This window comes from Haplochromis burtoni, unplaced genomic scaffold (genome assembly GCF_018398535.1).
Source record: "Haplochromis burtoni strain Fernald_Lab_line unplaced genomic scaffold, NCSU_Asbu1 Contig_30, whole genome shotgun sequence".
NCBI lineage: Eukaryota > Metazoa > Chordata > Actinopteri > Cichliformes > Cichlidae > Haplochromis > Haplochromis burtoni.
Window position 1 is genome coordinate 1770753 of NW_024582391.1, and position 24052 is coordinate 1794804.

The following is a 24052-nucleotide window of genomic DNA, read 5'->3' on the forward strand; positions in this document are numbered from 1 at the left end:
TACAGCGCCAAATCACAACAACAGTCGCCTCAAGGCGCTTTATATTGTAAGGTAGAGCCTACAATAATACATTCAGAAAAAAAACCAACAATCATATGACCCCCTATGAGCAAGCACTTTGGTAACAGTGGGAAGGAAAAACTCCCTTTTAAGAGGAAGAAACCTCTGGTAGAACCAGACTCAGGGAGGGGCGGGGCCATCTGCTACGACTGGATGGGGTGAGAGAAGGAAAACAGGATAAAAGACATGCTGTGGAAGAGAGCCAGAGATAATAACAAGTGTGATTGAACGCAGAGAGGTCTATTAACACATAGTGAGTGAGAAAGGTGACTGAAAAGGAAAAACTCAATGCATCATGGGAATCCCCCAGCAGTCTACACCTATTGCAGCATAACTAAGGGAGGATTCAGGGTCACCTGGTCCAGCCCTAACTATATGCTTTAGCAAAAAGGAAAATTTTAAGCCTAATATTGAAAGTAGAGATAGTGTCTGTCTCCCGAATCCAAACTGGAAGCTGGTTCCACAGAAGAGGGGCCTGAAAACTGAAGGCTCTCCCTCCCATTCTACTTTTAAATACTCTAGGAACAACAAGTAGGCCTGCAGAGCGAGAGCGAAGTGCTCTAATAGGGTGATATGGTACTACAAGGTCACTAAGATAAGATGGGGCCTGATTATTTAAGACCTTGTATGTGAGGAGCAGGATTTTGAATTCAATTCTGAATTTAACAGGAAGCCAATGAAGAGAAACTAATACAGGAGAAATCTGCTCTCTCTTTCTAGTCCCTGTCAGGACTCTTGCTGCAGCATTTTGGATTAACTGAAGGCTTTTCAGCGAGTTTTTTGGACATCCTGATAATAATGAATCACAGTCACACATTGTCCTTGAACGACACCTCATATTGTATGTTGCACCATATTGGATACTTAAAACCTACAGCATACACCATATGGACAAAAGTATTAGGCCACGCCTCTTTGAATTCAGCTGTTTTCTGTTCCATTGCTACAGCTTTATAAAATCAGATATTCCCCAATCACCCTGTAACTGCCACAAATTTGCAGACCTGGTAATGTTAGAGAGCGGGGTCACTGAGTGCTGAAGTTCATAGTGCATAAAAGTTGCCAGTTCCAAACCTCCTCTGGCCTTATCATCAGCACAAAAGTGTGCTAGGAGCTTCGAGGTATGTGTTTCCATGGTAGAGCAGCTTCTGTAGGTGTAATGTGCTTTTGTCCATATAGTGCATCTTCTTAGATTATTTATTTTATTAATATTAATAATAATAAAAAAATACAATACAAGTGGAAAATATCTGTCCAGCCAAAATCCTTTCATACGCAAGCTGAAAATGTTTGTTTTTTTTCTGAGCATTTCTTCTTGGACAAGTCTCCTGTCTTTACACTTGGGAAATCCCAATTCCCTCTTGATTTTGAAACTTGTTGTTATGTTGAAGACATGTTGATAGATGATGCATTTATCTTCTTCTTTTTTTTCATTTGCCCCGACAGCCCCATGAATATTATTTTAGAGTTGTGAGTGGGCGTCGTAATTGGAAACTGTTCCTGATTGCTCACTCTGTCGCTGAGGAACTGAGTGCAGTGGTTCATGTTTAAACGTCTGTCAGTCTGTGACCACTTTTGTCAAAACACTAACGTCAGAACTGTGAACTATAGTGTTGAGTGCTCATGTAATCATGTAGAAATGACTGCTCTGTAATGATGACTTAGAAGATCAACTTGTTAACAGTCATCACAGCTGATGGGATCCCAGTGCAAAACCGTGTCTAGTTTTCTCCCGTGTACATGCTGATTTTGTTGGGGGTTAACGCCTGAGGTGTAGTGAGGTAGTCAGATCCTGGATGGCAAAAAACAGGATAAGACTGACGTCACACTCTAATCACAATCCATAATAATGGGTGAGCATCTGTAAGAATACAAAAAGCCAGGGTAGAGATTTCATGTCATTTTAATTCTGTAAAAAGAAGTGATGCTTCACTGTCCTCTCTGATTTGTCCATAAATAAGTGCCGATGGCTTACTGTTATCCACGGCCCTTCATGACCTTGGAAATGATTTAATGTCAGCAGTGTCGTTATTTACTTTGGAGGCAAATAGCATAAATATTCCTGAAATAATCTTACACACGTAAATTCATCTGCCATGCAGACAACAGCTACCTACTTTAATTTAAATGAAGGCAACGCATAGTGTTGTGAAAACACGTGTGAAGCTGTCACAGTGAAGTGCATTCATCGGTGTTGATGGTAAATGTCTGCGGGTTAGACAGAGAATAGCTGTTTTTGCTCCATCTTCTTCTGCTTGTTATTTCATATGGGGCTCAGACATATTGCCTGGTGCGTGAGATGTGACAGTTGTGGTTAGGGGACAGATATCGAGATTGGCTCAGCAAGGTCAGCAAGCATACAGCCGCCAGGGCTTGACTGACAACTTGATTTTGAGTGCATCTAACCTGCTAAATTTCTGAATCATGAAGGCCAGAGGTGTGGAGTTTGGGATATGGTGCGGCGCACTTAGTGCATTACCTACAAACTAAAAAGAACTACACGCTCGCGCAGAACCTCTGCAGCTGCTTCTACCCACTGATGTGAGCTGTGCATTCCCCTTTGGAGCAAACGGTGATTACAGACAAAACTCTGAGGCATTCCATCTCTTAAAAGACAAACAAAGGAACTCTCTAACCAAATCAAGCACTCTCCTCTGATGCTCCACTGCATTACGCTGCCTGCGCCTCTATAAATGAATCGAGACACAGAGGTAAATGGGATGGAATGCTTTTGCTGCTCAAGAATTAAGACCTGACTGTGATTGCGAGTTATTGCAGATGGCAGCAAGTCAATTCAGTGAAAATGTAAACTCCATATTTCTGCCAAGACATGATTGTTGTTGTCGTGCTCTCTGTGTACTGTTAAAAAAAAAAAGAGCAAATAGCTGCAATGCTCCTCAGATGCCTTATCTCACCTTACCTTAAGTATTGATCAGAAACCTGGCTCTCTAGTCTACACCCAATATTCACAGGCTGCCTTTCTTCTGAAACACGAGGAAAAGGCCTTGAGTCTCTGGGGTAATTGGTGCAATTGAATGAAATTATAGGAATCATAATCATGGCAACAGCAGAGACATGCTCACACAGGAGACAGGTGCTATTAAGCTAGTATAGTGCCATTACATTGATCATGTGGACACTTTTGCTGTGATCTTGCCTGTAGTATTTTGGGCTGTCATTCAGGACTGTCTGCTTGGTGTGCAATTCAGCTGATCAATAGTTCCAGGTAGTCCCATTCTTGGATTGTTTCAGTAAGCCGTGCAGCTCTGTGATGCTGTCAGCGTTAGCTTCACACGTGCATGAACACATCATGGCCAAAAAGCTGTATCTGCAGTCAGCAGGTGGTGAACATAAAGCACTCTGCTTGACTCCATGCTCAAAGTAGATGAGTTCTTCACTCTACTTTTTGCTTTTTTTTCATGCTATCCTTCCATCCATGCCCGTGTTTTGCCCTCTAAAGGTGAAGGGATAGAGATCTACCAAGTAAAGCAATAGAGAACTATCAAAGAAGCCGTCTCATTTACACAAAAAAGTAGGAAAGAAAGAAGGAAAGAGGAAATATGCAAGAAGGAAATATGGAGCCAAGTAAAATCTCCTGTATGTGCATACTGTGACAGCGACAGTCAGGGTTTTGCCACAAAGGTCGTTAGCATCACACCCAGCTTTTGCCTTTCCGTTCTGTCTAATTGAAAAGTGCCACCGGGTGTGGGATCCACACGCTGGGGTGAAAATTAAGGCTCGTGCACAAATGCTTTCTGTGCATGTGGCTTTTTGACCCAAACTGAGTGCATGCCTAGCAGCGAGGGACAGGTAGTGGAGTTAGACTGGAGGTGGGAACCAGGCGAGCAGAGTCCTGCTGTTGTCACACAGGAAAGAAGGTGTTTGCAGGATGTAATGTGTGCGATGCAGGCAAGGGTGTAAAATCCTGCAGGCACATTGACCCAAATTAAAAAAACAAACAAAAAAAGGTACTTGTAGAAGTTTATTTTACCCTTTAGTGATTAAAAAATCCTATAAAAAAGTCATCCTTTCTTTATGCTCACCTGTCAGAAGAATAGCGAGCTCTTTTTAAAATCAGTGCGTGTATATAGTGTTACCCTGAAATTTGACCCTTTTCTCTGCTTTGCTGTGCTTATTCTTTTGAAGTGGCGTGAGCGTAAGTTTAGCAGCAATCTTTTTAATGTATTCTGTAAAAAATAAAATAAATAAATAAAAGGCAGCAGTATTTGCAAGATGCACTTTCAAGATGTTTTTCCAAAGAAAGTTTTGCGTGACATATCACCTTTAAGTTATGAAAAAACATGCGCGTGGTAATTGGCGACAATTATGGGGGTGAAGGAAGTTTTACTTTTAGAAACACTTGTGCATATCAGCAGTGTTGTATTTAAAGTATAATTTGTGTGATATTGTGGGAAAGGGAGACTCTAATCATATAAAGTACCACACAGTAACTCTAATTTGTGTATAAAGTACAAACTAATGTTATAAACCAACCCGTTACAATGAATCAAGTACTTTTTTTTTTCTTTAACATACTGCTTCTGGATATTGAGCTACTCTGGCTGCTGTTTGTGTGGAAAAAGTATTGATGTGATTATGATGCTGTTCCCTGAAATGCCATCTGCAGGCTAAATAAAAGCCTTGGATGTGAGTGCTGTTCTTCATTCAACACCATCGATGGCTTGACCTCTAGAAAAGAAAAACCTTTTAGTTGCTTCGTGGTAATACGTCGCAGAGTGGTGGTCAGACGATGTATTGAAGACAGTCTTTGCCGTAGCAATGACTTCCATAAATTGATGTTTTAGCATTAAGCTGTCATCACCTTAGTTTTCCAAGCATACGTGTATAATAGACACACATTTGCCAGTATGTGGTTATAGGGACCTTCAGCCACGATTCTAAATATATAAGAAATTGACTGGATGTTAAAGGTTCTGTTCTTGTGTCCATGGGAAGCATTGATCATCTCCACGTGTCTCTATAAGTCTCACACTTTAGTAGCTGCTCTTCATATACCAGACGTCTTGATGCCGTGTTTCCCTACAAGGAAGAGATTGTCATAAAGCCAATCTACTAAATGCGCTGATCAATAGCATTAATGAAGGAATCCCTTGTGGAACACTGCTGAAAAATGGCACCGATGTCCCTTGGTGTACATAAAGGCTTTCGGCTTCTGCTGGTATGTACTTAGGGTGATTACCCGCTGCTATCCGTGTATGGGTCTGATAGCTGTGACAGCATGGATCAACTAATGACCTCTCCTCCATCCACATCAATAGGCCAAAGTGTCACAGAAGGAGGAAAAGGAGGAGGGAGAACATAGAGGAAAAGAAAGTGTGAGAGTGCGTGATGGGACAGAGATGGAGGAAATCGAGCAGGAGAGGGAAGATGGAGTGAGGCTATTAGTGTGACCTCTCACCTCACAGCTCAATGTTTCAACAGGTAATGCTTGGTCAGAGGGCAGAAAGAAGAGAAGAGCGATACTCTGATCTATTTGGATGGATGCAGCCAGGTGGCCTCTGGAGCCAGAGAGCTCATCCGTCTTCGTCCGCACGCTCTGTTAGAGGGAGCAAGAACATCTTTGCTTCAGTATTGTGGCATCGGTATCAACTCATAGGAATTTCAGAAACATGTGCAGAGAGATTGGCGTGGCTTTAGCAATGTAAAAGTGAATATGCAAACTGTTTAATTACCTTTCACCTTGGAGGTTATGTTTTTGGTAGCGTGTGCATGCATCTCAACTTTCTGTCTGTAAACAAGATAGCTCGGCAGGGGTGTAGAGTGGGGTCATGTTTAATAATGCTTTAAATTTTGGCTTACATCCACCAAGGCCTGCAAGGTCAACTTAATTATTTATTGGTCAAAAATTGACAAAAATCCTTAAAACTATGATTTTTGCAAGTGTGGTGTATATTGTAAACATGCAGAAGGTAGTGTATAAAGACTTAAACAGTGATAATAATGTTATATAGAGCTGTTTACTGCTAATGTTTGTTTTGACAACATACAGGGAATGATACATCAGGATTTTAAATGTCACATTACTTCGGACCTCTGACATTTTCTTCAAGGTTAAATAAGGTCAAATTTTCATAAAATGTATTTTATCTTTAAAACCTGGTTAAAATTCTGCTGACTTAGTTTGTATTACTAACATTTAGTAAATGATACTGGATACTGACCACATCTGACATCTGACCTCTGACCTAACCTTTACGTTTCTCTGCCTTTCTTTCCGGTTGACCCCAAAATGTGTTATATCTTCATAAAAAGAATGAGAATGAGCTGCCTAGTTCATTAGAAATCTACAGTCATAATAATAAACAATGAACTCAAGTTATTCATATCCAAGTATTTCCAAATCAGTGGCTATTATCCATGACCTACTCCTACATAATGTTGCATAATAAAAGTAAACATCTGTCATGCTGCCCTTTTCTGATTTTACATTTAAAATTGAATGTATACAAAATACAACACTGTTCCCTTAAAAACTACCAGAATGTGAGCTGCCTTGGCTGAGGCAACACTGAAAAGTCATTTTCTAACATTACAATTAACAGCCAGGGTGATCATGTTGGACTTCAATAGGTGTCAGCGATCCTGTTAATCCTTCACAATGCACTATTATTGCTAGATGGCAAACCACACCAAACAAGCTGATTTATTTTTAGCAGAACAGAAGATGTAATGAGAGGGGTCCCAGGGTGTTATCTTCTGTGAGCCTGCTTCTGTCAGTGTGACTCACATGAGGCTATCTTTAATCACAGTGTGAGAAAGGTCATGGTGACATCATCATGTTGCCACAGGTCTCTTTCCTTAACCCCAAAGATGGTAAGCATCTATGTAACAATTACCTAATAGCCCCTTTGTAAAACATTAGCCTGCTGTGAACAATTACTCATTATCAGAGTAAAAATAGTCCCTTCACGACTCAGCATATGTATTTCTCAGATAAGTGAGTTGAAGTCCAGATAACTGCATGAAAAATTCCATAGTTTTAGTCGGGTTCTTTTCTTTTTTACGTCATCACCTCAGGGTGCTTTATAATGTAAGGTAGAGACCATACAATAATGCAGAGAAAACCCCAACAATCAAACAACCCCCTGTGAGCAAGCACTTGGCGACAGTAGGAAGGAAAAACTCCCTTTTATCAGGAAGAAACATCCAGTAGAACAAAATTTCAGAAGAGGGGCAGCCTTGTGCTGCGACTGGTTGGGTGTGATGGGAGTAAAACGACGCTCAACAATTACACAAGAAGGCCTTAAGAATATTCTTGCTCATTATTTCATCAGCACTTGTTTGCATTTAGAATCACTTCTCCATAACAAACAGAAGTGACTTTCAAAATGCCTCCATCACTAGTTAGTCCGAGTTCCAACACACATGACTGTTCACAGTGTCGATCTGGCTGGCTCGTCAGCTACTGTGAGGAGCTGATAAAAGACAATGGTGTTAAAGCAGTGAGTGAGCAGCTCCATCTGAGCCTCGCTGTTCCAAGTTGCTGAAAAGCGTCTGCCTCTATTCCCACTCCGCCCTTTGCTCAGCCAAGTTTTATGAACCACAGTGTGATTTAACTCGTATCAACATATTGTTCCCTGTGAGCCATTTTCTCTTTGTCTTCTCCAGCCAACCTTAGTCTCGTCTGTTTCATTGTCCCGGTTAGTCATGTTCAGAGTCAAGTATCATGAGTAGGCGGGCTGTGATTTCCCTCTATGCTGATTATGCTGACAGCTGCAGAAAAGCATTCGCTGCAGTTTCTAATTATATTTTCACCTTTGAAAGCATCGGCACGGCCCCGGTTTTTCCTGCGCACTCTTCATACAGTGCTGTAGTGCATGTGCACATAGGCACGGAAGTGGTAACTGTAACGACTTTTCTTCTGCAGTGGTGGTCACTTGTGTCAAGGGGTCCTGACTGGAAATATTTCATGAAGCTGGGAGAAAAGCCTGCAGACTTTCTAATTAAAGCAGTGTCCTCTAGCAAAGTGGACCGTGACACAAGTGTACGTAAGGTGATTATAGATGGTGTGTCGTCTTAAAGAGAGCATATTGTAAGTTTGAGCAAATGTTCCGTCCGTGTGTGGTGTAAGTGAACATGCACTAAAAGTTTTAAAGTTTTATTTTGGGTGGGTTTTTTTTAGGTTTTTTTTAGAAAGACATAGTTAATACTCTGTGTCTGTTCAGGGTTGCTGCTGCAGTCAAAGTCTGTTGCTGATGCAACCGAGAAGCAATTCCATCTACTTACTAAGGGAATGTAAATGCAGGTATAAGAAAAGCCCCCGTGGAAACACAACCGCAGGGCATCTTTTACTGACACTGTCGCACTTTTGCTAAACTGACTGTAAAGCATGACATTTGAAATTTTGAAGGGAAAATGACTAAGTAGTGCTGTCATGACAGAAAAGGCTCAGAAAATAAGGTCAGATATATCCTTAGAATTCTACACGTATATTACTTATACAGATTTACAGAAGTAAAACCATATCTATTTATTCTCACTTTAATAGACTGTGCAGATTTTACTTACCTTCATTTCCCTTGATCCTAGACATTATTGAAAGAAACTATCATAATAACTTGAGAAATTACTTCAACCACTTTGATTAATAATCAAAATGCAACTATAAAATAACTGGCATTTTCTTGGTCTGTCTACTGTGAGAATGATACATTTAGCTTAGCCTAATTGACTTCCTGGACTTATCACTGCCATTACTCCAATACTCCTGATTTACAGTACAGGGGGAATTCAATCACCTGCGGTTCTCTGTCAAGCTGTCTGAGTGAGAAATGGCCTTCATTTCACCTGTACAGTGTTGGTAGCCATCTTAACTGCTTTAGATTAGCAATCTAAAGACAAAAGGACTAGGCTCTCAGTAGAATTGGTTAACAGATACAAAAGTATGGTCATGTAAAAAAGAAGGTTTCACATGACTTTGCAGTCAAGGGTGTAGTTAGTAAAAAACTAAGTACCTCTATAAAAGCAGCCTTTGTAAGGAGCATTCAGTTTGCTGGTATGGAGCACTCAGATGTGTGTTAACACAAAGACACAATCTTCCCAGGAGTGTACATCCATGTAAATCCAAGGTTTGACTGTGACTCTGCAGGTCTCAGTTAGAATGTTAAATATTAAAGTTTAAGTTGGTAGATTAGAAAATGACTGAACAAGTATGGCTTGTTTGGAAGTGTTCCCCCTTATCTTTTAAGAACAGCAGCACGGCTGTTCAATTGCATCTGAATGAATCAAATAGTGGAGTTGTTTGTTATGTAGTGTTACAACACAGCACAGCGCAAACACTTCATACCACCTCTGAAGGACAGTGATGGAGGGGTCATGATTTGGGATTGTCTTGGAGCTACAGGACCTGGCCGTCTTGCTGTCTTCAAGTTGACCGTGAAGTCCTCTGAGACAAATGTTAGGCCAGCTGTTGGCTAAAGTTTGGCTGAAAATAGTTCATGCAACAGAACAAACACAGCAGCAAATCTACATCAGAATAGCTAAAGACGAATCAAAGTTGCAACAAGCCAGAGTCCTGACCTGAAACTGACTGAAATGCTGTGGCCAGACCTTAAAAGAGCCCATTTAAGACTTCCCACAAACCCCTTCCCACAACACTTTTTCAAAGAGCACTCCATGCTTCCTCCGCAACGACACAAGACACTGAAAGCTGTACAGAAAACAATTACTCCAAGTTAAAGCTGTTAAAGCTGCAGTTACCAAACCTGACAGTTTCTTTTAATGACCACTTGAGCCTTGCTACACAAGCAAGTCAATCCCCGTAGACTTTCAAAGTAAAATGTCAGCCTTCACAGCAATATGGTGGTACTACAAAAACTCTTTGGCCTCCATAGATAATTTCCCAGTTATAAGACCTGTACGGCGGAAACGTTTTTTGGTGTTGTTTTGTGCTTCACTGGTTTGTATTGGACAAATCTCCTCTGTCACACGTCAACATGGCAAATCACCTAAAAAACGCACCTTTCCACATTGATTTTTGTTTGACTTTCATTGGCGCTGTGAGTGCTGGATAAGCGCGCCTTTATTTCTGTCCTCTCCCACGCAGCTCTGTTTTGTTTCTTTGGTTTTTTTTCTTCCCTTTTTTTTAATCTCCAAGTACCGAAACTAAACTATACCGCTCGCTGCTGCATTGATTGGTGCTGAGATTTACTTCCACAATGTGCATTTATCATTCGTCGGGCCCCAGTGAAATTAAATGACTCTCAGATTCACGTTGGGATCCTGCCAGAGTAAATATTGTTGTCTGCTGCTAGTGATTACACACAATTGTTCCTAAGCTATTAAATTTGCAAAATACCTCTGTGATAATGGAAACAAAAGCAACGACCACAGGAAGTCCAGAATCTCTGAAAGACTTTGTCTAATGGCAAGCAGGTGTGTGGCTGAATTCACGTCTCATCACTTGTCTCGCGTTCGGATCGGCCACGAAGAAATCGTGCGCAGATCGGCTTTCAGAATGAAGCTTCCGCCTCTTCATTGTAATGCCACTTCTCATGCTGTTGAACAACCCTTCTGTTGCCCTTGGCGCTGAGTGCCAGCACATTCCCCATTGACTTTGACTCCTGAGGAGCAGCAAAAGAGCGATTCAAAGAAGTCCTCAGCGGGGAGGGTCAGGCGGGACAGAATACAGATCAGGGGGAGGCCTTTTTCTGCTTGTATTTGTCCTTGGAGGAGAGTGAAGGAGAATAGCTAAAACTACCCGGGTCCAGAACTTTTGCCTGTGACATTAAGAGACTGGATAGAAGACATTAGAGCACTTTGTGTTTGTCTTATGAGTCCTCATGGCCACTTAGACTTTCCATGAGTGAACTGTGCTATCATTTAGAAGATGTTTGTTATTTCCATTCAGTACTGCTACTCCAGATAAGAGCAGAAATCCACTAGTTTTGCAAAATAACGTCCTCAGCATTATCTGTTTGCAATGTCACGCTGTTAATTAGGAACGCAAGATAAAATTATATTTACACAAATATGTCTGCACATGGGGTGTGTGCGTTTAAAAAAAAAAGTTTAATAAATGGGTCTTGACGCAGTTTTGTATTTTATAATTGAAATGAAGCTCAAATATACACGGTCACACTCCATTTGCTAATCAGTCTCTCCTTGTCCTGGTTTTTCTCAGGTCGCTCCCAGCTCTCTCCGACTGTGAACATGCCACAGGACGACATAGTAATGATCGAAGACGACAGGCCACCCCTGCTCCCTTCCCACCTGTCTGACCAGTCGTCGTCCAGCTCCCATGATGACATGGGTTTTGTGGGAGAAAACCCAGTTCCCTGGATTCATGAGCTGCCCGGACAGAATGAATGGTAAGCTGCAGGTTGTTCTCACTTTGTGGGAGAGTCGGCTGAATTATTTATGGCTTGATGGACTTCAGACGGCCCCCTTTGTGGGAGAGAGTAGGACAGAGTTTATATGATGTGTAGGCTGGCTAGTTTGTTAGCACAGCCAAAGTCTCCACCGCTGAGGTGGGAGATTATGTTTACCCAGAACTGGTCCAGGAAAGAAGAGCATCACAGTTTTTGGATTGAAGATTTTGCAGAATGTCATACCAGTTAATTATGATTGTTTATTTATTTTTTGACCGAATGTGCATGCATTTTCAGCTATTGCAAACTATTTCCCACATTTATTAGATATTGTAATGGTTTTTCTTTGGTAGAAATTGGTAACGAACCAGGAAATAAAGTTTTCATATCGTACACCAAGTTCACTGTAGGACAGTAATGACATTCTGCTTTAGGACTCTGCTTGGAATCCTAAAATATGAGTCTGGGTATAGGTATGTAGCTCTGTGTGTGTGTGTGTGTGTGTGTGTGTGTGTGTGTGAGAGAGAGAGACTGTAATGGAATCAGCAGCAGTAGTCACACAGCAACACTCTTGGGGACCCATATTCTTCTTCCAGCACTCCAACCCTCACCACCTGTGGGATTTTGGCACCCCACTCAGTCTGCAGCCCGACTGGTGCCACCCTCCTGACATATTTCGGCATGTAAATGAGACTTTGATCCTTCAACATTTTCAGGACAACAAGCTCTTAAAGAGTTTAGCTAGATAAGAAGAGGAACCAGTAGACACAAAGGAAAGAAAAGGGGTGAGGGTGTAGAAAAAGGAAAGGCATTTCAACCCTTATATCTGCTTTAAAATAGCCAGTAGTTACTCTAAAATTTCCTGACATTTCCTGAATTGATTGCATTGTTCAGTTACCGGAAATGTATTTCCAAGACATCCAATCATCTTGTAATTCTTGTCGGAATGACAGAGACAAAAGAAATCAGCAACTGCATTTCCACTCACCACTCATTGTTTCTAATTCTTGCATTCTTTCTTTGTTGTTGCTGGTGGGGTTTTTTTTTTTGTGATGATTGGCTGTTTGAGGCCACATGGATGGATGCAGCAAGTGGCTTGAAGATGATGTTTTTGGCTGCCACAGATAGAGATGCTCTGTCTGTTTCTCTCCTTTTTATTATTATTATTTTTATATCGTTTTCCCTGGAGACTCTCTACCCTCTCACGCTTCTTTTTCTCTCTCTCTGTCTCATTCATTATAAATGACTGGATTTGCTCAGCATGCCTGTTGTGCACGTGATGTCAGAGGTTTGTCATAGTGGATTAGGTCCACAGCGCATGGCTGAAATGCACTCAGGTTTTCTCACACGCTCCCCGTCTATAAACTCACACAAATGCACAACCGCACGCACATATGCACACGCACATGCATGATGTAAGCCCATAAGGCAGGAGTGCGCTATATAGCACTGCCTAGGGTTATTCTGAATAATTCATGTCTCTCTCTCACACACACACAAACACACATCATGCACACATTTTTTTATGCAAATGCTTACAGCTGCTTAAACGCATCAAGTGTGTATCATCATTCTGACTGACTTACACCCTTTCTCATTTCCCTTTTCAAGTGCCCCCAATATCCCACCAAACACACACGCACACACTTATACACAGAGTTAACAGGCGTATTGAGCCAGCAGGGGATGTGGGTCAGCCAGACTCCAATGTACCGGAACTGTTACTTTTTAATTAAGCTCTGCACCAGTGCTGCCAGGGGTCTATATGCACTGAATATGTATTGTACAGAGCTGTGAAAGTCTCACCTTTGGCTTCCAGTATTATTCAGCCTTCCATCGTCTTGGGAGATGCCTTGCCAAGGCCATACACCTACAGTGAATACACAAAGTGCAAAAAAGGCTGGTTGGCTGATAAAATCATTGTAATTCATGACCTTTCTGTTATTGGTCTTCACTTTTTTCACTTACTGGAATTGAACAAATTCACATTTGGTGTTTTCTGCTATTTAATTCCCTTTATTCATTTGTTGTTGTTGTTGTTGTTTTTAATCACTTTCACTCTATGTGACTCTGTTCACACACACTAATACATACCAGCTGCTTTGTGAGATTCATTCAAGCTTAGTTTGTCTATCAGTCGTTTCTGTTGCTGATTTCAGCCTCTAGGATTTTATAAAAGTACATTCTCAGCTTTCAGTTCAATTCCATTCAGCTCAGTTCAATTCAGTTGTATACATGTTGTCTACATAGCACCCCGACAATCAGACGGCCCCCTTATAAACAAGCATTTGGCAACCATGGGAAGGCAGAACTCCCTTTTAAGAGGAAGAAACCTCCGGCGTAACCAGAGGCAGGGCTGTGGCCCTCAAGATAAATGGTTGGTCATTAAGGAAGATACCCCATCTCATATATATTGTGATGAAATATTAGAACAACCTGTTATTTCTTTTATTCTTAAAATCACTTGGTACTATTTCCCCATGGTGCATGTTTTGAGTATGTGTGCTTGTCTTTGTTCATATTTTACCGAGTGAAAACGTAAGCCTGTGTTTCCCTCCCTTCATACTTAGTGCTCCCTCAGCGTTTCATCACTTTTACAGGCCTGAAATGAACATAAAATGAGTTGTAAATATTACAACTCTGCGTTTGTAGATCTTAAAATGGTAATGCACAAAGAGCCAAGCTTTTATGTGTTGTTGCTATATTACAGACCGTTTTATTGCTATGATTGTTACTACTGGCAGTGACGTGTTGCGCTTAGTCAAACTAGATTGGGACTTGAAGTCAGTCACTAGATAAAGTCTGCCCCAAAGTCTAGATAATCTACTGTAAAAGTTCCTTAGAGATGCACTTGACTGAAGCTGCAGCCAGCTGTAGAGATCGGTGTTTGCATTGCTTAAGTCCAAGATGTCAGTGAGCAGGGTTAAAGAGTGTGTGAGCATGATTCAAAGAGTTGATGGAAGCCAGCACGTCTGTCAGGTTCCACTGGGTAAACAAGCGGTTGTAAATTATTACTTTGAATATCTGTGGTCCTGACCTGAAGCAATAACTCCCTAAGCTGTGCCTCCTCCTTCCTTCGTTAGTTTGAATCCAAAGCCAAACAGGAAAGGCCATGTCCAAATGATTTACAGCACAACAGATACAAAGAGAGGTTTGATATTACAGCTTTGCACAATAATTTGGATCAGTGCAAAGATGAAAGGTTTTTTTTCTTCCAAACATGGAACAGTGTCAGAGAAATTTAAAAAAACAAAATGTATTTTAACGTCAGGCTCTTTTAAAGATGCAAATGAATGTTTCTAGTTTACACCTGGTTTTCATCCCACAAGTTGACAAAGTGCAGTTGCAGGGTGTGTCTGTAAAAAACGGTCCACTTCTAGTTGTTTTTAAGCGCGCCTTTATACTCCAAATAATGAGCTTGTTGTTGTATAATCTCAAGAACTCTGAAATAAGACATCCAAATTTGCAAAAAATCACATTTTAAGATGTTTACTTTCAGTCAGTTTCAAAACTAACTGCTTTCTAAAGTGTCCCTGAAAGGTCAAAGGTCACTGCAGCAAAGCCCCAGCAAATAGAAGAAATGCTGCAAAAGCTCACAAAAACAAAAACAAAAGTAAAAAACCTTCCAGAGACAATAATGTGACGGAACAGCTAACAGTAGGGGACAAGCTAACAGCTAAACGGCTAATAGCAACATGTATCTACAGTATTACATGACCCATGTGATTAAAACACACATTGCCTGCATCTTTTTCTCCCTCACAGCACAGAAGAATCCTCTGCTTCTTTTAAGTCTTAGTGCAATCCTTCGCATGTTTTGGTTTCTATCTCTTCGGAAGTTGTTCCCTAAAAACACTTCCATTGTGGGGTTTTTTGCAAGATTTTTTTTACTTCCTTTGTGTTTCATTCAGTTTCTGTTGTGTTTTATGTGCTTTTGCAGTGTTTTTCTTTGTTGCTGGTGTTTTCTTATGTTGCATTGTATTTGACCTCTTAGGGCCACCGTAGCTTAGAGACAATCACAAAGTTTTACTTTTACCTTTGATTCTGTCTGCTCAGCACCATGGGCTACATCTGTGTAAATCTGTATAAATACTGCTCCTTCACAGTAATCCTTCCCTTCGGTCCTTCGTGAAATCCTCACTGAGGATGCATTCAGCTGCGTCCTTCAGAAGCAAAAGTACCAGTTCTTAAAAGTACTCACATGTTCATATTGCAGTGTAGCATGGGAAGAAATCAAAATAAAAGACTGTGCTTGGGAGAAGACAAGTGCTCAAATCATCTTCTTGAAGATGAGTCTCTGTGAGAGAATGCAAATTTCTCTCCTCCTAACAATAAAAGCTTCCTGTTTCCACAGTGATTTGGTTTTTAGTTATTTAGCTCCTCATTAACCCACCTCTATTTCTCACACTAAATGTAACTGACTCTAATAATAAATCAAAGTATAATAAAGTATTCATAACAAGTATTCAACTTGTCAAGAAATGAAATGTAACAGGTGGCAAAAGTAATGCTTGTAACAGCTTATCAACACCTTTGCCTTTAATTACAAGATATTATAGTATATACTGCATTTTATGTTTAAAATTTAACTTTTCCCCATAAAGGCCGTTGTGTGTTAAATGCCCAACTTTGAAAGATAACCATTTTTACACGGTAGTACAGTGTTTTGGTCTCTGTGGCTAGTTCCACTTGGATACCCTGTAACTGGGTTCAGTTCTGCTACTTTAAACTGTTGAACTGTAACCCTTGACAGTGTTTACAGTTTAAGAGCTGTTATAATATTATAATTGCCTGGGAAAAATATGACCAACTGTTTGTCATAGTTTGTCCAAGAAGTTCATTCAGCAGTTTTTACCACTCAACCTCAAAGGCTTGGGGTGTTGTCATCACCCCGGCGGGTGGGTGGCTAGGTGGGCGATGTGGACACCAAAATTCATGAATATGATAACTTGAGAACCTAAGTGATGTATGATTTTCAAAGTGACACCACAATTGCATCTCCTTGCATCTTTTTTATTTGAATACCGGTGATATTACACATTATAAGGTCAGAGGTCAGATTTTCTGAACATCTTGCGAACACGTTAACTCAAGAAGGTCACCAGCACAAGTCACGTAGGATTTTCAAATTTATAGGTGTACTTACTAAGAGCTACTAAGTGGTGGCACTGGCAGCCAACAGTTTTTGGCAATTGAAATCTTAGCATTTAAATTTGTGTGTTACTAATAATCTGATATCTCAGTCTCTTCATTGCCCCCGTTAAACCTTCTTATCTAAATAACATAATTTTGTCTCATTTCTGTGCCCAGATGCCAGTAAAGATTCAAAATAAAGCTACTGGAGTTCAAAACATAATGACTGATGTTACAGTGCTTACGTCCATTTTCTATATACAACTTGGAATTAAATATTAAACCCTGGGTTTCATGGAACACCAATTTGCGGGGTTACCTGCCACTACAAGTTATTTTAAAATAATATAAGTATCACAGATGCAGACTTATTCAAAATTACCCATCATTTTCTCACTTGGACCGTTAGGGGCACTGTCACAACACTAATCTACACAAGACTACCGTGTCTGCCCTCGTCCTGCTTTGGACCTCAGCCTGGGTAAGGCTGACAGAGTGGAAGATGGGTGTCAATTCTCATTAAGCGGAGAGAGAAGAGAAACGGACAGCAAGAGCGACGGAGAGGAAGCGTGAGAGCGAGAGAGAGACAACTAGACTGTGTCCTTCTCTGTCTTTGTGAGATGTCACAGGTGGAAACATCATTTCCCAGGCAGCTCCGAAACACTCTGTCAAGCAGCAAGGATGGAGAAGGACTCCAGACAAGCGTACCCACACATCCATTTTTCACACCCGCAAATACACACAGCCGTGCCAGTGCTCTCAGTCTCACGAGTGTTTAGATACACATTGGCTGGTAAACAATTTCGCAAATTAACATATAAAGTGGAAACGGTTCGCGCGGACACGAACAAACAAACTTTGCAGGCGGACTGCCTACTTCGGTTGACTCCCTAATAGTCTCTGTCATCAGCAGTGTAACTAAGGATCACAAGTGCTCTGTTAAGCACATGTTTTTCCCATCAAACTATCAGCATAACTACATATAAATGCAAACAGCCCTGCAGCACAGGCGTGGATGCATTCACACACAATTTCACTAATCTCAAATTTCCATTTAAGTTGGTAGTGACTTAAAGGCCAGACGGCTCACACACTCACACAGCTTCACAGCATATTTGGACCTTTTTTTTCTTTAAATGCTATCATTCCCTTCTAGATTTATGAATACGGTGAATATGTCTCATTTCTGTGCCCTCCTTTCACCGACTTCCTGCATCGCACACTCCGTGTCTGTGTGCGACCTGCTCTGTGTCACTGTGACAGGAGTGCAGCTAACCTAGCCTGCGCACGCACCAAAATATATCTTTGCCCGGTCCTTGTCAGTCGTCGTCGTGTACGAGCAGACCGGAGCAGTCCATCTAGCCAAACTCAATTAAAAGCTTCGTAAACCAGGCAGGGAAAGAATGAGAGGGTCGGCACAGGAGGGAGCAGACGGACAAAGAGGTCTTAATTGATCTTGTTCTCTCTCTCTCTGCCTCTCTCAGCAACTTCATCACAATTAAAAGGGAATTACGGCAAATCGCAGGTGCAGCTGCTCCGCTGTGTGGCACTGATCGAACCGCGCTGTCTTACAGTTTTTATATCCGCGTTTAAAGTCTGATGATTTATGTGTGCAATTAAGCGAGTGAAGCAAAAGCAGCTATATGAGACATCCCTTGTTAAAATCCACTTGCGTTTAAGAAATAAACAAAATAAAAGTAATCTCGTATTTCACCTTTCTTTTCTACTAGCCAGTATTTGGACTGTCTGGTGTCCACTGGTGCACATGCTAGGAAAACAAACCTCTGCACCAACTTCTCATGCAGGACTTCATACAGTGATTGAAGGCAGCTCCAAGCTCCCCGACTCAGCTATGCATCCAAGCAGTCAACTGAATCGCCCTCCTCAAACCTCAGAATAACCATTTCAGAAGCACCTTGCTGGGCATTGCTCTCCACCTCTTGCCCCCTCTCCAAGGCGCTGAAACTAATACAAAGAACCCCACCCGGTCAGACTTAGCTGCACTAAGAAGTAGTAGAAACTTAACTCTTTGGGGTCAGTTTGAAACACAAGTGAAAAAGGTTTGAGTAAAAGAAAGAGAGGAAGTTTGAAAAGAAACAGTGTCACCAGGGTAATTGTGAGCGCAGAGGGCTTTTAACACACGCCGCTTAGCAACGAGGCCAATGTGCAGTTTGACACGTTCAACTTCCTGCGAGGAAGTAAGGAGTGATGTAAAATGTAAGTTAAAGCTGTGGATTTGCCTGTGAGCAATACTCAGCGCTGTTTAATTTTAGATGATGGGAGCACTTTGAATGGGAGGAAAGCAGTAAGTAATGTTCTTACTATAGTGATCATAGCATGTGTATGCATATAACTCTGTATGTACCCTATTTCCCCCATTAACGGATGGACCAAATGAAATGAACATCGACAGGCAAAAAAAAACATTCATTATGGATCCCATTATAATTTTTTTGAATTCTGTGACTGGAATTTTGTTTGAGTCACTGCTAAATACAAAATAAAGAATCTGAAAAACCACTAATGTATCATGTAACATCTGTCTAAATACAGTCCAGAGACGTGGACTGGCTCGATGGTCTGAAGAAGGAAGTGTGCCATTCTTTAGACGACCGAATTCATCTTCTAATTGGCCACGCTGTATTTTTCACTTTCAAATCCTGTTTAATATTGAATATCTAAGGTAGCTTTTCCAGTGGGAATGCTGTATGGGTCTCAGCTTCACAGGCTCAACCAGTCAGAGCTGACTAAACTAGAGTGTTGAGCTTAAGAAGCATCTTAAACAAGGACATAGTTTTTGAAAGCCACATCTCATTGATGACCTCTCTGTAATTCATACATGTACAGATGAGGACTGATTAGCCTCCCTATGAAAGCCTTATTCTTAAAACCATTTCCAAACTGCTCTTAACCAAAACAAGGAGTCTGAAACACAGCTTTGGTTCTTCACCGTATGTCTTAGATCGTTATCGGTTGGAAGACAAAACGATGACCCAAACCCGGTTTTACTGCTGACTACTTTGATTTCTTTCAAAATCTTCACATATCCATCTTTCATTATAATTCCTTCTACCTTGATGAGATTCCCAGTTCCAGTCACACTGAAGCGTTCCCCCAGCATAATCCTCCCACCGCCATGTTTCACTATGGGGACGATGTCAGGCCAGTTTTTCTGGGTTGATAATAATATTGACACTTGCCATTTTTGCTAATAATTTTGTCCCCATCTTTATACTTTCATTAGCAGCTGTAAACCTTTGTGTTAGTTTACAGTGAAAAAAACAAAACATGTTCTGGCGAGAATGACGCTTGAGGTTTTAGATGCTTTAATTGGCTCTGAATAGAGTATATATAAAAAGATGTGAAGTCTACACGTGCCTTCAGCCCAAGATAGTTTAAACCTGTGATGAAGATTCAAACTCAGGAGCTGCTTGGCTGCTGGTCATCGCCACCTCTTTAAATAGTTATGGCTTCTGAGACCTGAGGTGCAGGTTCCAACAGCAGGTACCCTTAGCTTAAAAAGCAGTTCAGAGCAGCACAGTTGCCGCTTCTCTTCAGGTTACCCTAGACCCACATGCTAGGCATTTAGTCACTGCTCCGTATGTGCCAAAGTAAATCAGAGATGGTGCTAAAATGGGCAGCAGCTTAAACCAACAGCTTTGGCCTCCAGCTAAGTGAATTTACACCACCCGCTCAGCTGCTCCCTCTTAACTTCGCTCTTTCTTCGCGCAGATTTCTCACTATTTTTGCTCCAAAAAAGCTGCGTGCCCTTTTTGTCCCAGCTGCTAGTTTCTTTAATTGCTCTCACAAATCTTAGTGTGGTCGTCAGCTCTCTGTACCTGAGTGACGGCCCCTGTGTGATTCCCACCTGCTGGTTTCTCACTTTCACCTATGTTGCCTCAATTTGCAACTCAGCTCCATAACCCAATACCAGTGAGAGTAAATGAAATCTAAATTCAGGCTGAAAATGCATCCTTTCCCATCTGCACAGCCTCAGTCACGCTCCGACACATGACATTTGCAGAGACAGAAAAATACAGGCCATGCTCGCCCTTTTTTTTTTTTCTTCTTTTTTTTTGCGGGGCTCAGAATGATGAGAGGAGGAAAAAGCGAGGGATGATGTATAAATGAATAATACATCTGTGCTGTCATTCTTCTGTTCCTGCTCCACCTCCCTCTCCTCCTGTGTCATCTGGAGATGGTCCTGCGAGACAGTCTGATCTTAGTTGGGATTGTCAGGTATGGTTGACGGTAAAGCAACACATTGACGCCAGCCCCCTCTGCGACACATTGAAGCAGCTCTCTTGTTAAGTGGGGTTGACGACCTAAATAAGAATTGTTTACATGGAAACGAGTGCCGGCACACCTGCAGTTAGCTGATATTCCAAATACCGAGGACTGCTTGAAGTAGCATCTGCTCCAAGAGGATACGTTTACAAATATCTACTTCCTCACTACTCCTGAAGTTACATAGTTGCAGTTACGGCTTTCAACTTTGCATAAAAGCTCCACAAATCCAAAGAAATGTGATTATTTGATGAAAATTCTACTGTTATTTAAACGCTCGTGTACGAGCACCATGTGAACAAAAGAAATGGCTGCGTGTAGTGTTTATTAGATTTCACTGATGCTGCATCCCTACCTTCCATCTGCCCTGAAATTGCAAAGCGCTTCTCACCTAATTGTAAATGCACGTCCCTGCATGCAAATGCCAGTGTCCGCCTCTCTCGACCTCCTTTCCCTGCTCCCATCCGATTTTCAATTAAGATCCAGACAAAGATAGAGGATCTCAAACGGAGTGTGCTGCAGTGGGATGGGCCTTGCTTCTGCTCCAGACGTCCTGGAGGAGGGCGTTATTTGAGTGGCCATGACCCCAGAGAACCCTCACCTTACCTGGGGTATTATACGCATCTAGGCCAAGGCCCTGCCTCCCACTTGTGGTGTGTCCTGAACCCACTAAGCATACGTGTAGGTGTCCTTGATGAGGAAAGGCTTTGAAATGAAAGGTGTGTGTGTGTGTGTGTGTGTGTGCGCGCATATTGAATGTCGATGGTCATTATCTGATAGCAAAGGGGTATTTTAGGCTGAGGTCTGGGGTTGTGTGAATATTAATAGGACGATTTTATTTCTCAGTCTTATCATCAGGATGTCTCCTGGCCATGTAAGTGCAACTTAATGCACTGTGTAGATGACTGAAAAAATGTGTCTTCAATAGAATTATCTCCAGATGAAAAGAGTGACTCTACACTTGCCAGTATCTAATACTTCTACCTCTTTTTGTCCCTTTGTCTTTTTTTCCTATCAAACTGTAGTTCGCTCAGTCCGGACGCAGACCCTGGCACTTCATTCCAGAGGGAGGGGTATGGTCGCCAGAGTATGTCGGAAAAGCGCACAAAGCAGTACGAGAATCCTGCACATCTGGAGATCATCAAGTCTCGCAAGTCCAAGAGCATGGATTTAGGCAAGTGCTAAGCCCGAACCATCACACAAACACACATCTACAGGGAAAAGTTTGACAACCTGGGGAATGGACTACACTTACTGTATTTCCTGCCTTCTTGTCTTAGCAGTTTCCCTTTTTGCACATCTTCTCTCTCTTACACACACACCAGGGCCACCAGAGCTGACTTGGATCATGTTTCAAATTTATTGTCTTGCCCATGGACTCTTTGGCAAAAGGACAGGAGAAAGCAGGACTGCTGTGTTCATGTACAAAGGGCCGATTTGTCCATCTCCAGAAACCTGTATTTTCCTGAGCCTGTGGCGGTTACCTGTCAGTGTCAGTGTCCTGCTAAATGACAAAATATTATTTTCCTTTCTTTTGCATGATTTAGTCCAACAGCATGCATGTCAGTATATGCCAGAAAATACTGGTAGCTTAATAGTTAGTGTACAGATATGATCATATGTTCAATCTTGTCTCTGCAACAAGTTACTGGATTTTTTTCTAAGCTTAATTTCAGGCAGATTACTGATATTACACAAAAGTAAATTCACCTCATGTACTACTTTTTTCTTTTGAGCAAGAAGTGTTTTTCTGGTTTGGCATCCTAAGCTTGGCCATACAAAGAAAACAATCCTCTACCTTGTGATGACTGCGTGTCTCCTTTCAATTTTTTTCCCACTCAGCACAGCTAATCTGGAGGTTTGTTTGCAGTAAACAAACCTCCAGATTGTTCATTGTCACTCAGTGCTCCTTTCACCTGCTGGACACCTCAAACGCATCTTGAACTTGTGACTCCTCAAACACTTGCTGCTCACTTTATCCTGCTTACCTCAGTAAATGCACTTTCAAAAACAGTAATACACACACAGTCACTTCAGTCCTGTCCAGCCACCACCTCTCCTCTTTTGGCCTCCATTTCCCATGGCCCTTTGTCCAGTGGACCATGGATAAAAACACAAGCGCAAGTGCACAATGCTTAGTGATGGGAGAGCCAGTCAGATGCAGGCCTACACAAACACGCACTGGGCAAGCACACTCTCAAACAGACAAACTGTATCCAGGGAAGAAGATGGTGTGAACTCCAAGCTTCTCCCGCTGAGACTGAAGCAGACGCTGCCTTCTCTCGGATCACTGACTAATCACAACAGATAACAGCCAACTCTTTTCCACATGGAGCCCAGAGACCTGTAGAAATCTTTGACTCGCCCACAGACTGGTGCAGGTCTGGGCCACTGCACCGAGCTCTGTGGGGTCTAGATCCTTTGTAATACCTTCTGTCCACCATTGAAACTTTTCTACAAACACAAAGTTCGGGAGAAGAAAACTGTCAGCCATCGGATGGGTTTTGTTCAGCAGTTAGTTGGCCTGAAATGGTTTCCATTAAGTTCTCAGTGTTTAAAATATAATTGGATATTACTGAGGACAGGAAGCGAGTAGAACGGAAGGGATGCTGAGATAAGGCTTTGATGGTGTTCTCATCATTGCAAATGCACATGTTATCAATGAGTTTAATCAAAAAAGCTTCTTAATTGTTTCAAAGTGGAGTCTTTGCGTGTTTGTTTGTGCATTGGATTAGCTGTAAACTACAGCTTTTCTTTCTTTCTTTTTTTTTTTTAAACAAAGATCCTGATTAATGTACTCGCAAGACGGCGCCTCACACATTCGAGATAACCAGTGTAATTGATCTTTTACAAATCTCTGTTACTGCTGCATTATTTCTTTATCAAGATCCCTCTGTGTCTGTGCGCGGGCATGCCTGTGGTTTTTATTACATGAAATTCAAAAAAACTACCCCCCCCCCCCAAAAAAAAAAAAAAAATCATCCCTTCCCCTTTCACTGGGCCCAATTGAGTTTGTGAAATATCCAGCTGACAGAAATCCTTGCCAATACAAAATCATAATCCGTCGATGAGAATATCACAGTGTTCAGATGGTTCCGGGAAATAACAAACTTATTCCAGTCATAATAACTCTTGTAGCTGACGTGGTTTCCCCACAAGAAAAATTCAGTCCTATTTCAGTCAATAGATGAAACACAAGCGCTAGACTTAACGTTTGAAATGAAATACACATGGTTTGTGAT

The 24052-nt window shown here is 41.6% G+C and overlaps 1 protein-coding gene across 2 annotated transcripts in view; it reads left to right on the plus strand.

Annotated features, from left to right (window-relative positions):
• LOC102299546 (partitioning defective 3 homolog) overlaps positions 1-24052 on the plus strand; it is a 308415-nt gene that overhangs the window by 168442 nt on the left and 115921 nt on the right. For both annotated transcript variants that reach the window (XM_042219256.1, XM_042219257.1), the window contains exons 15-16: positions 11204-11390; positions 21836-21984. In XM_042219256.1, coding sequence (XP_042075190.1) covers positions 11204-11390; positions 21836-21984 — 336 coding nt within the window. The remainder of the gene's footprint in view (positions 1-11203; positions 11391-21835; positions 21985-24052) is intronic.